This window comes from Lingula anatina, chromosome 6 (genome assembly GCF_051362555.1).
Source record: "Lingula anatina isolate TDL-2025a chromosome 6, LinAna3.0, whole genome shotgun sequence".
Classification (NCBI taxonomy): Eukaryota; Metazoa; Brachiopoda; class Lingulata; order Lingulida; family Lingulidae; genus Lingula; species Lingula anatina.
In genome coordinates, this window is record NC_141772.1 from 23,295,511 (window position 1) to 23,309,641 (window position 14,131).

Genomic DNA, 14,131 nt, shown 5'->3' on the forward strand with positions numbered 1-14,131 from the left:
TGCAACCAGGAAGATTTCCTTATCGTTGTCCTTATTGGCTGTACAAAGTGGAACCGAGTGGAAAGTTCCGGTGCTTATTTCTTGTGCTTCGTGACACTCGAAGAAAAATAGACTAAATCTAATCAAATCATGAGAGGTTTGGAGTTCAAGTGCTTTTTCTACGTGAAGTTGATGGACTGAATGGAAGGCCATTAATTTTGGACAGGTACAATATGTACATTTGCTAATGTGTACTGGGGTACATGTTAATTAACCTCAACAAAAACAGTATTAAGAAAAGACTTGACAAAATCATTGAAGGCTCATGCTATCACTATGATCTGATTGGCGTGATGAGATTAAGTTTTTACTCCAAAATGGTAAAACTAGCCATATGAACTTGTTTAAAATCTAATTTTAGAAGAAAAATGACGTGATCGTCAATTTCAGATTTATAAAGTTTTAAAGATTGTGTCTATTTCAGATGTTAACACAGCTAGCCGGACAGAACCCTTAGACTAAACTTTAAGCTTGTTAAAAGCTCAGGTGTTTTGATAACCCAGGGAAGTTTTTCTAAAAAGAACTATGAATTCTCGGAGAGACTTGACGGTCCAGCCCACCACCCTGGTCCGCTGTATGCGGTACAGTCACATCAGCCAGTTGTGTCAGCTTCTAGACCCTGACCAAGCATGGAAACACATGACTGACTATATCACCAAACCCAATGGCCAGCCGAAATATAACTTTGATACAATATGGTAATGCTATGATAGCCTACTAATAAATACAAGATTGATACAGTTTGACAACTTTTCTTGATTTCGGATAAAAACAACAGTCTAGACTCACTTTAGGGTACTTGTAAATTATTTCCAAGTGCAAAATATTCAAATGTGGTTGAAGATCTAAGAAATCTGCCCAAGCACATTGGAAAATGTAATAGGTTATAAATTATTCTTAACTAAAAGACGGTGATATTTCAATTTTCAGCATGTTAGAAATGGAAGTCCAGAGGCCGAATGGCAGCCCAACAAGAAAACTGATTGAGGATTGGTCTACCCAGAACACCACGGTGAAAGATTTGCTGGATGTTCTCGTTAAGTCAAAACTCTACCGAGCGGCCAACTTCATCAGTGTGGATGTATTAAAGGGTAAATTTGGTTTGGGTTAGATTAGGATCTGCTATACCAGTACTAGTAATGGATGTCATGGCCCTGGCATGATAAACTTTTCAGATGTATAATTTGAGTAGAGCAGCTTACTGTGCATTCTGCGGATTTTAGGGGCGGATCCAGAATTATTTTCTGACAGTCTTAAAAATTTGTTGAGCTGTCCTTCATTTTTGACCATCTTCTGACAGAAAAAATTAGATGCCTATCAATGTAATCTGGAAAAATTTTGACTGTCTTCCAGAAGACCCACAAGACAGCATGCATTTGCCCTTAGGATTTAGACTGATTTGGATGCTTGATACAAAACACTTATATCATAAACTTGAAAAAACCTGTGCATCTTAGTCCTGGAGACAAGTCACGTCAAAGTTATTCCTGTATCCATTTTAAGGAATAAGAAAACTATAAGTTTCATGGCTATTAAAATAAAATTGCAGTGTGTGTGTGTGCATGCATGCGTGCGTGCGTGCGTGCGTGTGTGTGCGTGTGTGTGTGTGTTTATTTTATTTTCCATTTAATATGTCATTGTCAATTACATTCCATGTCTTTTCCTATAGGTGACAAAATTGAAGAAAATGAAATAATCTTGTATGATAAAAATGGTATGTTCTGATTTGATTTCTCTTTATTCTAAAGTATACACATATATAATCTCAAATGATTCTATCTAGGGAATGAGAATTCTATGTAGATATTACAAAATTTGTCTCCAAAAGAAGCAGCAATTCATGTCATGTCACATGTACATTATACACATCTATACTAAAATGTTTTGAATAGAAAATAATAATTTATGTAAATTAAGGTTGAATTTGTTCTAGATTTTTGTTCACATGTTCGGCTAAATACCTAGTGTCATTTTAGATGTGGTTTTGTATCACTTTTTACTTGCCTGCACATTTACACTGAGAAAAAATATAAGTGCCCCATGTGAATTATTTATGTAATAAGTAAGGCTACGAACAGTAATCTGCAGTATTTAATTTGTAGCACATTAAATAACAATATTCACTTTGAATAATTTGATATATATATATATATATATATATATAACCCATAATACTGAAAAAAATTTATAGTATTGTGTGGGGCATTTATTCTTTTTCTCAATGTATATTTATTGTTCCTACTTTCTATGTATGATTTTAGATGAGTTAAGTTTGCCATTGCTGTCTCAGTAGAATAAATTATTAACTCTCAGTCTAAATATCTTAATTTCAGATTCTGTGGGGTCTCTTCCTTGCCCTGGTCCCACAGAGAGCAGCAACTTGGGTCACTTAAACATCGAGTTGGGCAGCGTGCAAAGCTCCAGTGACAGTAACAACTTTTCTAATGACAATAGCAACAGCGGCAGTATTAGAGTCCATAGACTGGACCACAGCAGTTTTGGAGGGCCTGCAGAAAATTCAGAAGGCAAGAATTTAGCTCGTTGCCCGTCTGAGAATGATTCAAGTCCCTACCTCGCTTCTGAAGAAGTGAATCAGATGATCTCATTAAAGAATGATGTGGAGAACGGAAAGGGGTTGGATGTTGAGCAGGCTACTGACCCTTACTGTTCTCAAGAGACGGTGCTTGTCGGAGCTGAGAATGAGGAGAAGAAGGACACGCAGGCAGCAGGAGACGATATGTCAAGTCTGATACAAGATATTGTGGAAGGGTTGGAGCATGGAGGTGAGACACGTTAAACATAATTGAAGACCTTAAATCTATTTCATTAAAATTTTTAACTTGTGTCGTTTTTTTGTTTTTTTTTTTTGTTATAAAAATATACTTTTTAATTACTTTTGTTTATTTACATTGAGACAGTTAACAATTAAACCCTGATGAATGGCATTGTATTTCAGACAGTGTCAAGCACTTTGAGTATTCCAAGTTGAAGCTGATTACAGGAAACTTTAACAGGACGGCTGTCAGTGAGAAAGGAAATTTCCTCGGACAGGGAGGATTTGGGGAAGTATACCTTGGTAAGCTCTTTATCCTTGATACACCATCTTTATTTGAAGTTTAGTTTATGTTGAAATCAATATGAAAATTATGTTCGATTAAATAATTGTTGCTATCTTTAAAATAATATATATATAAATTGTAAATTTTGTTGTTTCTTCTTAATTATTCAAGATGAATATCTTATCTTATTTACATTTTAGATAAGCCATTTTATTAAAACTTATTTACTAATAATTACATGTTTTTCATGATTCAGTAAAATCATGTTTAACATGTTCTTCATATTTTATGTACTTTCAGTACTTAATTCAATCGCAATGTTTTTCCACATTTTTAATATCAGCAAGATGTGTTTTGTATTTCTAGCAGTTAATAATCTTAATGTCAATATTTTACGATGCCTTTCCCAGGTAAACCAGATAGTATCCACTTAATTGCTGTGAAACGTCTGATGGACAGAGTTGATACAGTAATGAAACAGTTCAAAACTGAGCTACAGGTGCTTTCAAAGTAGGTCACCTATCACTTTCCTTCACAAAGCCCTTCTCTGCACCAATATTAAATCAATTGATTCTTCAGATAGACCTAAATAGAGTGTCAACTCATAGAGAAATAAGACTTGGATATTCTTCTTGAACTATGGCCATTGCCATCAAATACTTGATACATTAAGAGGGAAGTATACTTACTCTTTGTAAGCCAGGGCTCAACATGTATAACCACCTGGAATGGTGTGTTAACCCTTGGCAGACTTTTAAATTAAAGGTCTCAACATTTTTTCTTTTTACATGTAGATACAACAGTTTGACTTCCAAGTCAAGATGGACAATTTTATTTATTGCAAGACAATTAATTTCATAAATTGTACTATAAAGTGAGACTTTATTTCAGATACCGCCACAAAAACCTGCTTCCTCTGCTTGGCTACTCCAGCGATGGTCCTCAATTCTGTATAATATTTGAGTACATGCCGAATGGCTCGGTTGAGGACAGGCTGGCGTGCAAGGTGAGCCTCTGTGTGGAGTTTATATACTGGTAGAGTTTATACCAGACCAGGGAGTAGAGACCAGGGAAAATTATTATATCAAAGCATTGGGATAAGTTTGAGTTTCGTCAGGATTTTTTATTAAGAAATATGAGATGAAATGATATAGTGGACTTAAGAGGAATGTCATCATTATTTGAAATTATAATCTTAATTCAAAAAAGCATACATGATTGTGTCTTACAATAATTTATAAATAATGATTTTTTTACTTGACATATTTAAGGAAAACACACCACCCCTTTCTGTGGAGCAGCGATTAGAAATAGTCAAGGGTACAGCGCGTGGCATCGTCTTCCTCCATACCTTTGACGAGAAACCTTTAATACACAGAGACATAAAGAGGTCAGCACTTGTGCCAGCGTCAGCGAATAAAGTTGACTAAAGCATTTTTAGGCTGGTAAAAATGTAGATTGATTCTACGAGACTAAACATGGTTTTTGCTATGAGGGGTTATTTTTCTTTACGCTTCATCAGCATGTTAAGCCTTGTTAGAAGCAATCTACTTTTTCACCATCTTGCATGAAAGTCCGTGAAAATTAGTAACTTACGTAAATAAATTGGAACATATTCTTGCAAGTTGTCTACTTAAAATTTTTTCACTATTCCACTATTCCAACTATTCCAACTTTTAGTGCCAACATTCTTCTGGACTGCAACATGGTTCCAAAGGTCGGAGACTTTGGCTTTGCCAGGACGGGCTCGGCTAACCCAGCCTCCATGAAGATGACCACAACAGTCATCGGCACATCTGCGTACATGGCCCCCGAAGCCGTCAAGTTTGACATCTCCATCAAATTGGACACTTTCAGTTATGGTGTGGTAAGTTGCATGATGCTATATTGTCTGTGGAAAATGCAAGCAAGACGGATTCTCATTCTATGACTCAAATGCTAATTCTGCTGAAAGAAAAATGTAATGTAATTATCTATCTTCTTAATTCAGGACATTTTTTTGTTGCCAAAACACTTGATTGAACCCACTGTAAAGCTATGATTAGCCTCAAATGTTAGTCTTGTTTGAAAGAAACTTGGAAACCTTCTTTGCTGAATATTTGGTTCACTTGAAATTGTAGAAAATGTTGATTTTTTTCAAGTGTAAAGATCAGAAATGGGCTTAGACTAAACACGAAGTAAATTTGATAATGTGTTATTGTACAGCTGTTAAAATTGGGAATAATCTGTATTTGTTTATTTAAATTCAAGGTGCTCCTAGAATTGCTGAGTGGACTGCCCCCTTTTGATGAGGAGAGAGAGGAGAAGGATTTGGTAAAGAGAAGTCCATGGCACACCCGCGTGAACATACACATGCATGTAAACATGCACGCATTAATGTGTGCACACACTCACACACACGCACGCACACACACACACTCACACACACGCTGGCATTATGTACTAAGAACTCTGAGACATTTATAAAATATCTTTCCAAATTTTCTCATTTTGTTTATTTGATGAAAATACAAAATCAAGTGTTGGACAAAATATTTTCTTCCTATTCAAAGATGGGATAAGAAAGAACATGAAAAATTGCAAAATTTTCCTAACCAAATCAGCCCAAGAATTTGGCTAGTATTAGACCACTTGAAATGAAGAAATGCCCAGGTATCTGAGTGTACATGTCTATTTTCTTCTGCCCCCCCCCCAAACAATCAGAGAGAGAGAGAGAGAGAGAGAGAGAGAGAGAGAGAGAGAGAGAGAGAGAGAGAGAGGGAGAGAGAGTTGGAAGTTAGTTTATAATATTTATTGATATTTTTAGGCATCCTATGTGGATGAAAACTATTCCAGCGAGAATGCCCTTGAGCTGGCTGACGGTACGGCAGGAGAATGGCCAGAGAGCGTGTTTAATAGCTTATTTAGCACAGCAGTTAACTGCCTCAATTACAAGAAAAAACTTCGTCCTACCATGCAAGAGGTAAGTTACTAGTATTACTGTATTGTACCACTTAAAAAGAAACAGATCCTGGTATTTGAAAGTTGACGTGTTTCATGTAATATTTTGAAGTCTCAATTTCTCCGGTTAAATAACTAAATGCCAAGAAGTACTTCCTAAAAACGGTCTCTTAAGCCAATACTTTACAAGGTATTCTTAGACCGCATTCACAACGATTTTAGCCAGGCTTTACAAATCCTGAGACTAAATATGGCGGACGTACATGAAAGGAAAACCGCCTAATCTTTTGATAGTCTCTCTGCCTCTCACACGCCTCCCCACATGTTGTCCCTGCGGGGTACAGTCATTAAATCTCGGCTCCGTTCACCATGTGGCACCCTGAGCTTCAGAGCTAACTTGACACTAACCTTTTCACTGTAGCCATCTCCATCGTGTCAAGTAACCTCTGACGAAAATAGTTTGACCTATTTTATATAAGCCATTCGAATCCATGTTTCAAAATTTTTCACCAAAGTTTGGTGAAAACGCTGATTGGTTGATCGTCAATCGGCAATCCTCGGCTGATTCCGCAAGCTCCATACTAACAACATAGTTATTGTCGAGTGCGGAGACATCCGAGTAGTTCCGAGTGCATAACCGTACACAAAGAAAGCATGGAGTATATCGGAATTGAAACCAGAGCAGTATGATGCCCTGCATCATTATCTACTGAGGGATGATGTATTTTGCGTGCTGCCCACAGGTTACGGCAAGTCCCTGATATTCAGCCTTATCTTTGATTTGTCCGGATTTGAACAAAGCGCGCTTTGACTCGTTCGCGTTCATTGGCTAGATCGTTCAATGAGTCATCGAGTGCAGGCTTTAAATTTGATTGGCGGGCGGCGGGGGCACTCGAATCTGGTCAGAGGTTACTTGACACGATGGAGATAGGCTACAGTGAAAAGGTTAGTGTCAAGTTAGCTCTGAAGCTCAGGGTGCCATGTGGAAGCTACCTGAGAAAAAGAAATGAATTGGCCCGTAGAGCAGCTATGAATCAGGATCAAAATCGTGAAAACACCCCCCCCCCCTTACAGTTCCATCAGGCGTAGGGAACAAGGCAAACATCAGCATCAGAAAGAACTGCGCCCTCTGACGAGACTGCATACGCAAAAATTCTGCCCTCCTCCTCCTCCGTCTACTGGGGCTAGGTATCTCCGTGAATGTCTCTGGTGACATTATCTCCGTAGATAGCCGATTCATTGCTGCTCTACGGGCCAATTCATTTCTTTTTCGTCTCTGTTTTGAGAGATAATAGAACAGATTCTGAAGAGCTTTTTTCCTTCGATCACCTCCATCCGCCATGATTACTTCACCTGGAGTTTAATTGATGCGCACTTAATATTTCTCAGGTAGCTTCCACATGGCGAATGGAGCTGAGATTTAATGACTGTACCCCGCAGGGACGACGTGTGGGGAGGCGTGTGAGAGGCGGAGAGACTATTAAAAGATTAGGCGTTTTTTCTTTCATGTACGTCCGCCATATTTAGTCCCCAGGATTTGTAAAGCCTGGCTCAAATCGTTGTGAATGCGATCTTAAACGAACTAAAGCAAATGATTTAATATGCATGCCTTTACTCTGCTCTTTAACTTCAGGTCCTACAAGAGATTGAAGATCTGTAGCAATCCAAGGAGACGTCATGTAAATAGGGGTGACCCAGACCCAATCTCAGTCTTGAGACTGGGACGTAAACAAAATACTGCCAGAAGACGGACCTGTTTGATAATTATAAGCTTATAAGTTAGAGTTAAAGACACTGATAAAGTCATGAAATATGGCATTTTTTTCAGAATCTCAACCTGGTATTTCCTCTACACTTGCCCTCACTGGTCCATGGTTGGTGTACAACATTGTTAACAAGTAAACATTTTAGGAGTATTATCATTTTATCATGACTGATTAAGGCAAAGAAGTTGAATATTTTATATGTTGTCCTTCAAATACAGAATGAATGGAGGCCTCACTCTTTGAGAAAAAATTATTGACAGATATGTGGAATCTAGTGCCATGTTCCATTTAACATACAGTGGAATGGGCTGTTTTGGAGAGCACTTGTGGTGCTGGAAGTCTTAGAGTTCTGTCAAAATGAATTTGTAGGATCTGTATTAATTTTGTTTCTGGGTTAGTGCTACTAATTAGTTAATTAATTTGAAAAATTTATGAAGTGGTGTTATGCAGTGTAAAGTACGAAACAGCTACAGTATTCATGTTGGCGGCATTGGACTATCTCATTCTGTTTATAAAGCTGTATTTTGCTTTAAAGTAGAAAGATTTCGGTTAAAATTATGCCTTTCAAGTAGCAGGGATAAATATTTACAGAATTAATCAAATTTCAAATTTGACGAGTGTGCTCAATGTCCTTTCTTTTTAAGATTAATAATTAATGTCAGGGAGTGAGAACACTTGAACATAACGCATCACATATTAATCACTGTATGTCAAAAATATTGTCAATTTACATCACGTACATTTTTTACAAAATATTTAAAAAAACGTGCTTTTTTCACTATGTTCAGTACAATTAAACTGCAGATATTGAAGTTATTAGAGAGGAAAGTACCTTAACGGTATAAGGACTGGTAAAATGAGTCATTTCAGGGAAAATGTACATATAAGAGGCCAGGACAGAGGCAGATATTTTATAGCTGAGAGAAGAGTGTGTGTATAATAATTATAAGAAGCTATTTTAATACCGTTAGCTTATGGCTAACTTTGACGTAGGCCTTCATCAGACAGATGTGAAAAGACAGAAAAGAGTGGTATTTAATTGTAAATTGCGTAGCTGCATGTTAACTTGGGCATATATAAAATCAATGCCTTCAATAAAGTATTTTGCAATGAGAGAAGTTTTTAATGGTAAAAAAAAAAAAATAAAATAGAGGGCTATAAAAACAGAATCCTACCTAAAAGCAAAAATACATTTATTATAAAAACCACCATGAAAAAATAAAAAGAACCTTCCTATAGCATAACTAAACATTGTCTTCATTTTAAGATATGACCAAATTCTTTTCACCGGAAAGTAAAGAAATACCATTAAAAATTACTAAAAACCTGTCTCTCGCCTCCTCTATGTATCAGTCTGTGTATCATAGAATTATTTCACTTTACAGATTTCACAGACAACTATGTTCCAATTTGTCTTCCTTTACAGTATTCTCACAATAGGTATTACATCCTATATATGAACATATATACTTAATCACAATTCTTTTCTCTGTATTGTTTCTGGAATGCACTGAAGTATGTAATACTAATCTTCATCAAAATTAGTAAAATATACAGAATAGTATGTTAAACATAAATTAAAATTATTTCTAATTTCAGAAACAAGTAACGGCTTAATGCATTACTCGCTACCTCATGGTTTCAAAACCACAGTCTACCAGTTCAGTCCTCTGTTTTTTCTGAAGCAACCTATTTCAGGCTTGAAGCCATTGTATACACCTTATGGAGCCATGCAAAAGTCAAAGCACAGAATTAAAATGAGTGATTGCCTTCACAAAATTAGAGATAAGACCAACAAGTGACATAACCATCTCATGTCCAAATTGTGTTAAAACTGGCTTTTTTCCTACTCTTCCCATGTTACTCTGTTTAATAACTCTTCACCAGAATGCCTCTATGTAATTTTGCAAGTATCAAATTATTTAGTGAATGATAATTGACACTAGAAAGTATCCCAGCATCCCTGTGAAGTGGGGTTAACTTTTTAGTGATAAGGGTGTAACTTATAGGGATAACAATTCTTCATACAAGATTCAAAATTCCACAATAAATGCACTGAAAACAAAACCTTGAAATATAATTAATTCCATTTACCACCAAGGTTAAAGCAATTATTCTGAAATTTGTGCTTGCCATCATCATTTATCCCAGGAAAATCTGTTTTATGGCACTTCTCCCACCAAAATGAAGAATTATTATCCCTTTAATATTCCAGGAATGTTGCCTTAGAAAACAATACATAAGTAAAACACAAAACATGGTGACTTCTTACCATGTTTTGAGTACGCAAAGCTGTAATTCTGCAAATCACCAGAGGAAACAACGATAAAAATCTGTGTATAAATTGTCATTTTTTCATTGCTGTACCACAATTGCTTGCCTCTCAACCTTTCTGTACCCACTCTCTTCCAAGCCTCATAAAATCTTGCTTGAATTTATGCAAAGTTGCAAGACCTAACTCATGGCTAGCTTGGGTAAATATATTTTGCTGGCAGCATCCACATTGTCATCCCCACAAAAATTAAATAAAAATAGATTAACTAACATAGAATACCACTTGAAAATCAGAGAGAAATTATTCATAACCATAAGAATTCCACATAAAGAGAAATATCGTATCATTAAAAACTTAATCACAATAAACCAGTGAGAATTCACAGTCTAAATAAGAGTCAACACTTTGAGTTGACAACCACCTCCTAAAATAAGTCATTTTGTCTTCTCATTAGTTCTGATCATCTTCCTCAGTGCCATTTGCCTCCACCATGTCTTCTTTAATCAAAGGCATCTTGCCTGCATCTTGTCTGCTGGCTTCACCACTGGTTTCTGGGAGAGCTTTGCTCACATTTAAACTATCTCTGAAAATATATAAATGACATCATTTAATACCATGAGTCCATGACAGTCAATGAATAACATTAACAGGCCTCATAAATGACAATTGCAGTTGGCTAACATGAGCTTTAGATTTGAGAGCACAAACACACAAAATTAACGACTCCAGCCACAAATTCAGTACCCCAATGTAAAATTAGTTGCCATAAGCCCAGCATTTCAATACACAAACAATCTGGCCAGCGTCCATCTGGCTGTATATTACTGACACAGAGCCTGCATGTGTGGGTGCGTGCGTGTGCATGCGTGCACGTGTGTGTGTGTGTGTGTGCATGTACCTCCATGCTTGCATTTGTTTACAAAAGTGTTTTAAAAGAAAAAACAAACTCTTGCTGTGTGAGCAACCACATAGAAATAAAAAAGAACCCCCCTCCCCTCCAAAAAATCAAAAGATAAATACAAATACAACATACATTTTCCATATATTAACACATATGGCCTCCAGTTGAAGAAAACACACAACCTAATACTGACGTGAGCAGGTCTTAAGATATAAAACTTGTTGTCCTGTAAGCTCTTACATTATAAATATATTGTTCAACAATTACCTGCAATGACGCACCCTATAAAATCAACAGTTTTAAACATACAGGTTTGTTTAGAGCAGTACAAACTTGAAAATGATCCTGAAACCAAAAAGCAATATCAATGCAACCAAGGAGATTATGATTTTGCCTTTGATGGTTTAAAATTTGTTAGTGAACAGCCAAACAGTTAAGGGGCAGATAAAATTGGTCAGAAATAAACTTAGCACCAATAAGATTTTTAAGTGACAATTCATTAAATAAATAATTAATTACCTCAATTTTCTAATCAATTGATTAATCAATATTGAGAATGGAGCGGCCTTGGCAAAAGTCTGGGCTTTCAGATCAAGTGCTTTTCTTAGCTGTGTACTATAAAATATTCGAGGTCCATTTTCACTGCTAATCTGAGCAGATTTAGATAACAACGGGACAGACATGAAATATTTCAACCCCATTTTCCATGCAGACGGCTGACAACAATGAAATAGAAGAAGTGAGAAGCAGAAGATAAGCACCTGTTACACCAGTGAAGGTCAAGGTCATAAGGGTCAAGGTCATAAAATCCCGGCACTGGACGTCTGCTGCTCAGCACTTGTGTGCTGCAATACTATTCTGTAACAAGATAAGTAGGAACACATCATGATAAAATGGGGGAAGCAATGAAAAGGGAAAAAACTGGCATCCTCCTTGCCCGCCATCCCTTTAAGCAAAGCACCAACAGATTTTCCCATCTATTTTTAATCATTTGCTATTCAGTATCTACAAAAGCTTTAATTGCCCAATTCTTTTATCTCAATACTCTTCCAGCAGGTCAGAAGTCTGCTGTCTGGCAAAAAAAAAAGAACTTTCTACAGTTTCTAAAGAACTTTCCTCAGCCAAATATCCCTGAACTGATCCAGCATGCTGAATTAAGCATTCCTAGAAATGCTAAGAGATTAAAGATTGCTATAAAGATCAGTTTGTAGAATACATACTATCACAGTAATTCCTGTAATTCCAGTGCCAAATTGTACAAAATCATTGTTACAGTATATCTCATGAAAAGGAAAAATTTTTTCAAACACACTACAGAAACTCTTTACCACCAAATATATATTAAATGCTGGTACTGTCAAGATGTTAAATACATAATTCATTGACAAGCAGAATTTTATAATTCTCCAGAAAAATTGACTAAAAAGGTTCTTTATATGACACACTTAAACTAGTATTCAAATATTTCATAATCCAATTCGCTTCTCACGTAAACAGCAGCACACAGTCTATCAAGCATGTTGTTTAATTTAAGAATGTGCCAGTGGCAAAGCAAGTTCTGCAAGCAAAAGGGGAGCAAATTGGATAAATAAACAGCCAAAGTTTCATAAGCACAGGATATTAAAGAAAAATAGGAAGGGCAGGAAGGGGGGGGGGGGTCCTATCTTCCACCCCTGCCACAACGTAAATATTTGCACAAAAGTGGATTTCAGAAATTTATGGATATCTATAATAATAGCCATGATGGATTGTCTAAGCTACCCACACCCATCTCTCTGCAAGCAACTACATCTATATGAGATAGGATTAGAAAAGGTGACAGAAAAGAAAAAAGAGAAGTGAATCATCAAAGTTTCCCCAACCATAGTGATAAACTGAGCTGTCAATCTTGTTCATTTCAAGGTTTGCTAAGGATACGCACCAACACATGCATGGATCTCTGCTCACAGAACAACTAGTCTAAGAGTTGAATTTTTAAAAGTCTGATAATATCTTACTTCAGGTTAATCTTATAAATTTCTAGGACTCAAATGTCATTTTTAACATTATAATTTTTAAAAACTTTGTGATCAGCTCAAATACCCCACTTGATACTGTCAGGGCTATAATTAGTGTTCAGTGTCAAAGTTGGCTACAATTTTTAGCCTCAAAGTTTAGACCAACAGAGTCTTTTCCACGAAATCGTGAGCATGCGCAGTTCGCGCCATTTTGTGCGGGACTGTTTCTCAGGGGGAAAGAGTAGAAGGGGCCTTCGGTACTTTTGTAGTATACCCCCCCCCCCCACCCTGTAACTTTCTGTAACTTTCACTTTTCAAACAGTTTTTTACATTTTATTGTTTATCTATGTCAAAGCTGTTGAAATAAAATGCTTTTGTAATTACCTGTGGACTTTTTATTAGTGTTAATCACGTTTAATCCAGCCCATTGAAATACAAAGTTAGAATCTTCAATTTACACTCGCAGTCAATAACTTGCCGCATTTTCGTTGGCTAACCCTAAGGTAATTTTATGTGAACAAGTAGCTCATAATAATTTCACAGAGGAAATCCAAGTATACAATGTATCAATCCTATGTTCACATAAAATAAGGTAGAGTTAGCCAACGAAAACGCAGCAAGCTGCAGTTACATTGTAAATTTTCACATTGTATTTCAATGGGGTGGATTAAACGTGATTAAAACTAATAAAAAGACCACAGGTAATTACAAAAACATTTTATTTCAACAGCTTTGACATAGGTGCAAAAGACACTGTAAAAAAATGTTTGAAAAATGAAAGTTTCAGGAAGTTACAGGGTGGGGGGGTATACTACAAAAGTACCGAATGTCCTATCTTTGCTGTCGATGAGGTACGTTTTTAGTTCTTTCATTGAAAAGTCATCAGGTACTTCTGCTAAATTTCTATTCCAACTGCTCCCATGAATGTGTTTTCGAAAAAAATCAGGTGTTAACATGTTACAAAACTTTGAAAATTCAGATTGAAATGAGCACTCCTCGATAAGGCGTCCGTCGTGTACACTCCACACTTTCCCCCTGAAACTTCAAATCCCGCAAAATCTCGCGTTCCCACGGATAATTTAGCGGAAGTCACGTGACCGTGGAAAAGACTCTATTTTGATACATTTTATACAGAAATGGAGCTCTGGGCCGCC

At 36.5% G+C, this 14,131-nt stretch overlaps 2 protein-coding genes across 5 annotated transcripts in view; one reads left to right on the forward strand and one right to left on the reverse strand.

Annotated features, from left to right (window-relative positions):
- Positions 1 to 10,447, forward strand: LOC106152888 (interleukin-1 receptor-associated kinase 4). Of its 3 annotated transcripts, XM_087015218.1 has the most exons (13): positions 1 to 205; positions 464 to 737; positions 970 to 1,130; positions 1,709 to 1,753; positions 2,373 to 2,822; positions 2,996 to 3,115; positions 3,509 to 3,608; positions 3,990 to 4,104; positions 4,370 to 4,488; positions 4,779 to 4,965; positions 5,349 to 5,411; positions 5,905 to 6,060; positions 7,672 to 10,447. In XM_087015218.1, the coding sequence occupies exons 2-13, from the start codon at positions 565 to 567 to the stop codon at positions 7,696 to 7,698; spliced, it is 1,716 nt and encodes a 571-aa protein (XP_086871344.1). In that variant the 5' UTR covers positions 1 to 205; positions 464 to 564; the 3' UTR covers positions 7,699 to 10,447. The 3 variants fall into 3 exon arrangements, with proteins under 3 accessions (XP_086871344.1, XP_013382089.2, XP_086871345.1); XM_013526635.3 differs by lacking the exon at positions 1,709 to 1,753 and having other exon boundaries at positions 2 to 205; XM_087015219.1 differs by lacking the exon at positions 1 to 205 and having other exon boundaries at positions 448 to 737.
- LOC106179301 (solute carrier family 61 member 1-like) overlaps positions 8,981 to 14,131 on the reverse strand; it is a 23,191-nt gene continuing 18,040 nt past the window's right edge. The window contains exons 13-14 of one of the 2 annotated variants that reach the window (XM_087015221.1): positions 11,742 to 11,838; positions 8,981 to 10,662 (exon numbers count right to left, since the gene is read on the reverse strand). In XM_087015221.1, coding sequence (XP_086871347.1) covers positions 11,781 to 11,838 — 58 coding nt within the window. In that variant the 3' untranslated portion in view covers positions 8,981 to 10,662; positions 11,742 to 11,780. The remainder of the gene's footprint in view (positions 10,663 to 11,741; positions 11,839 to 14,131) is intronic. The other variant, XM_087015220.1, reaches the window with a different exon arrangement.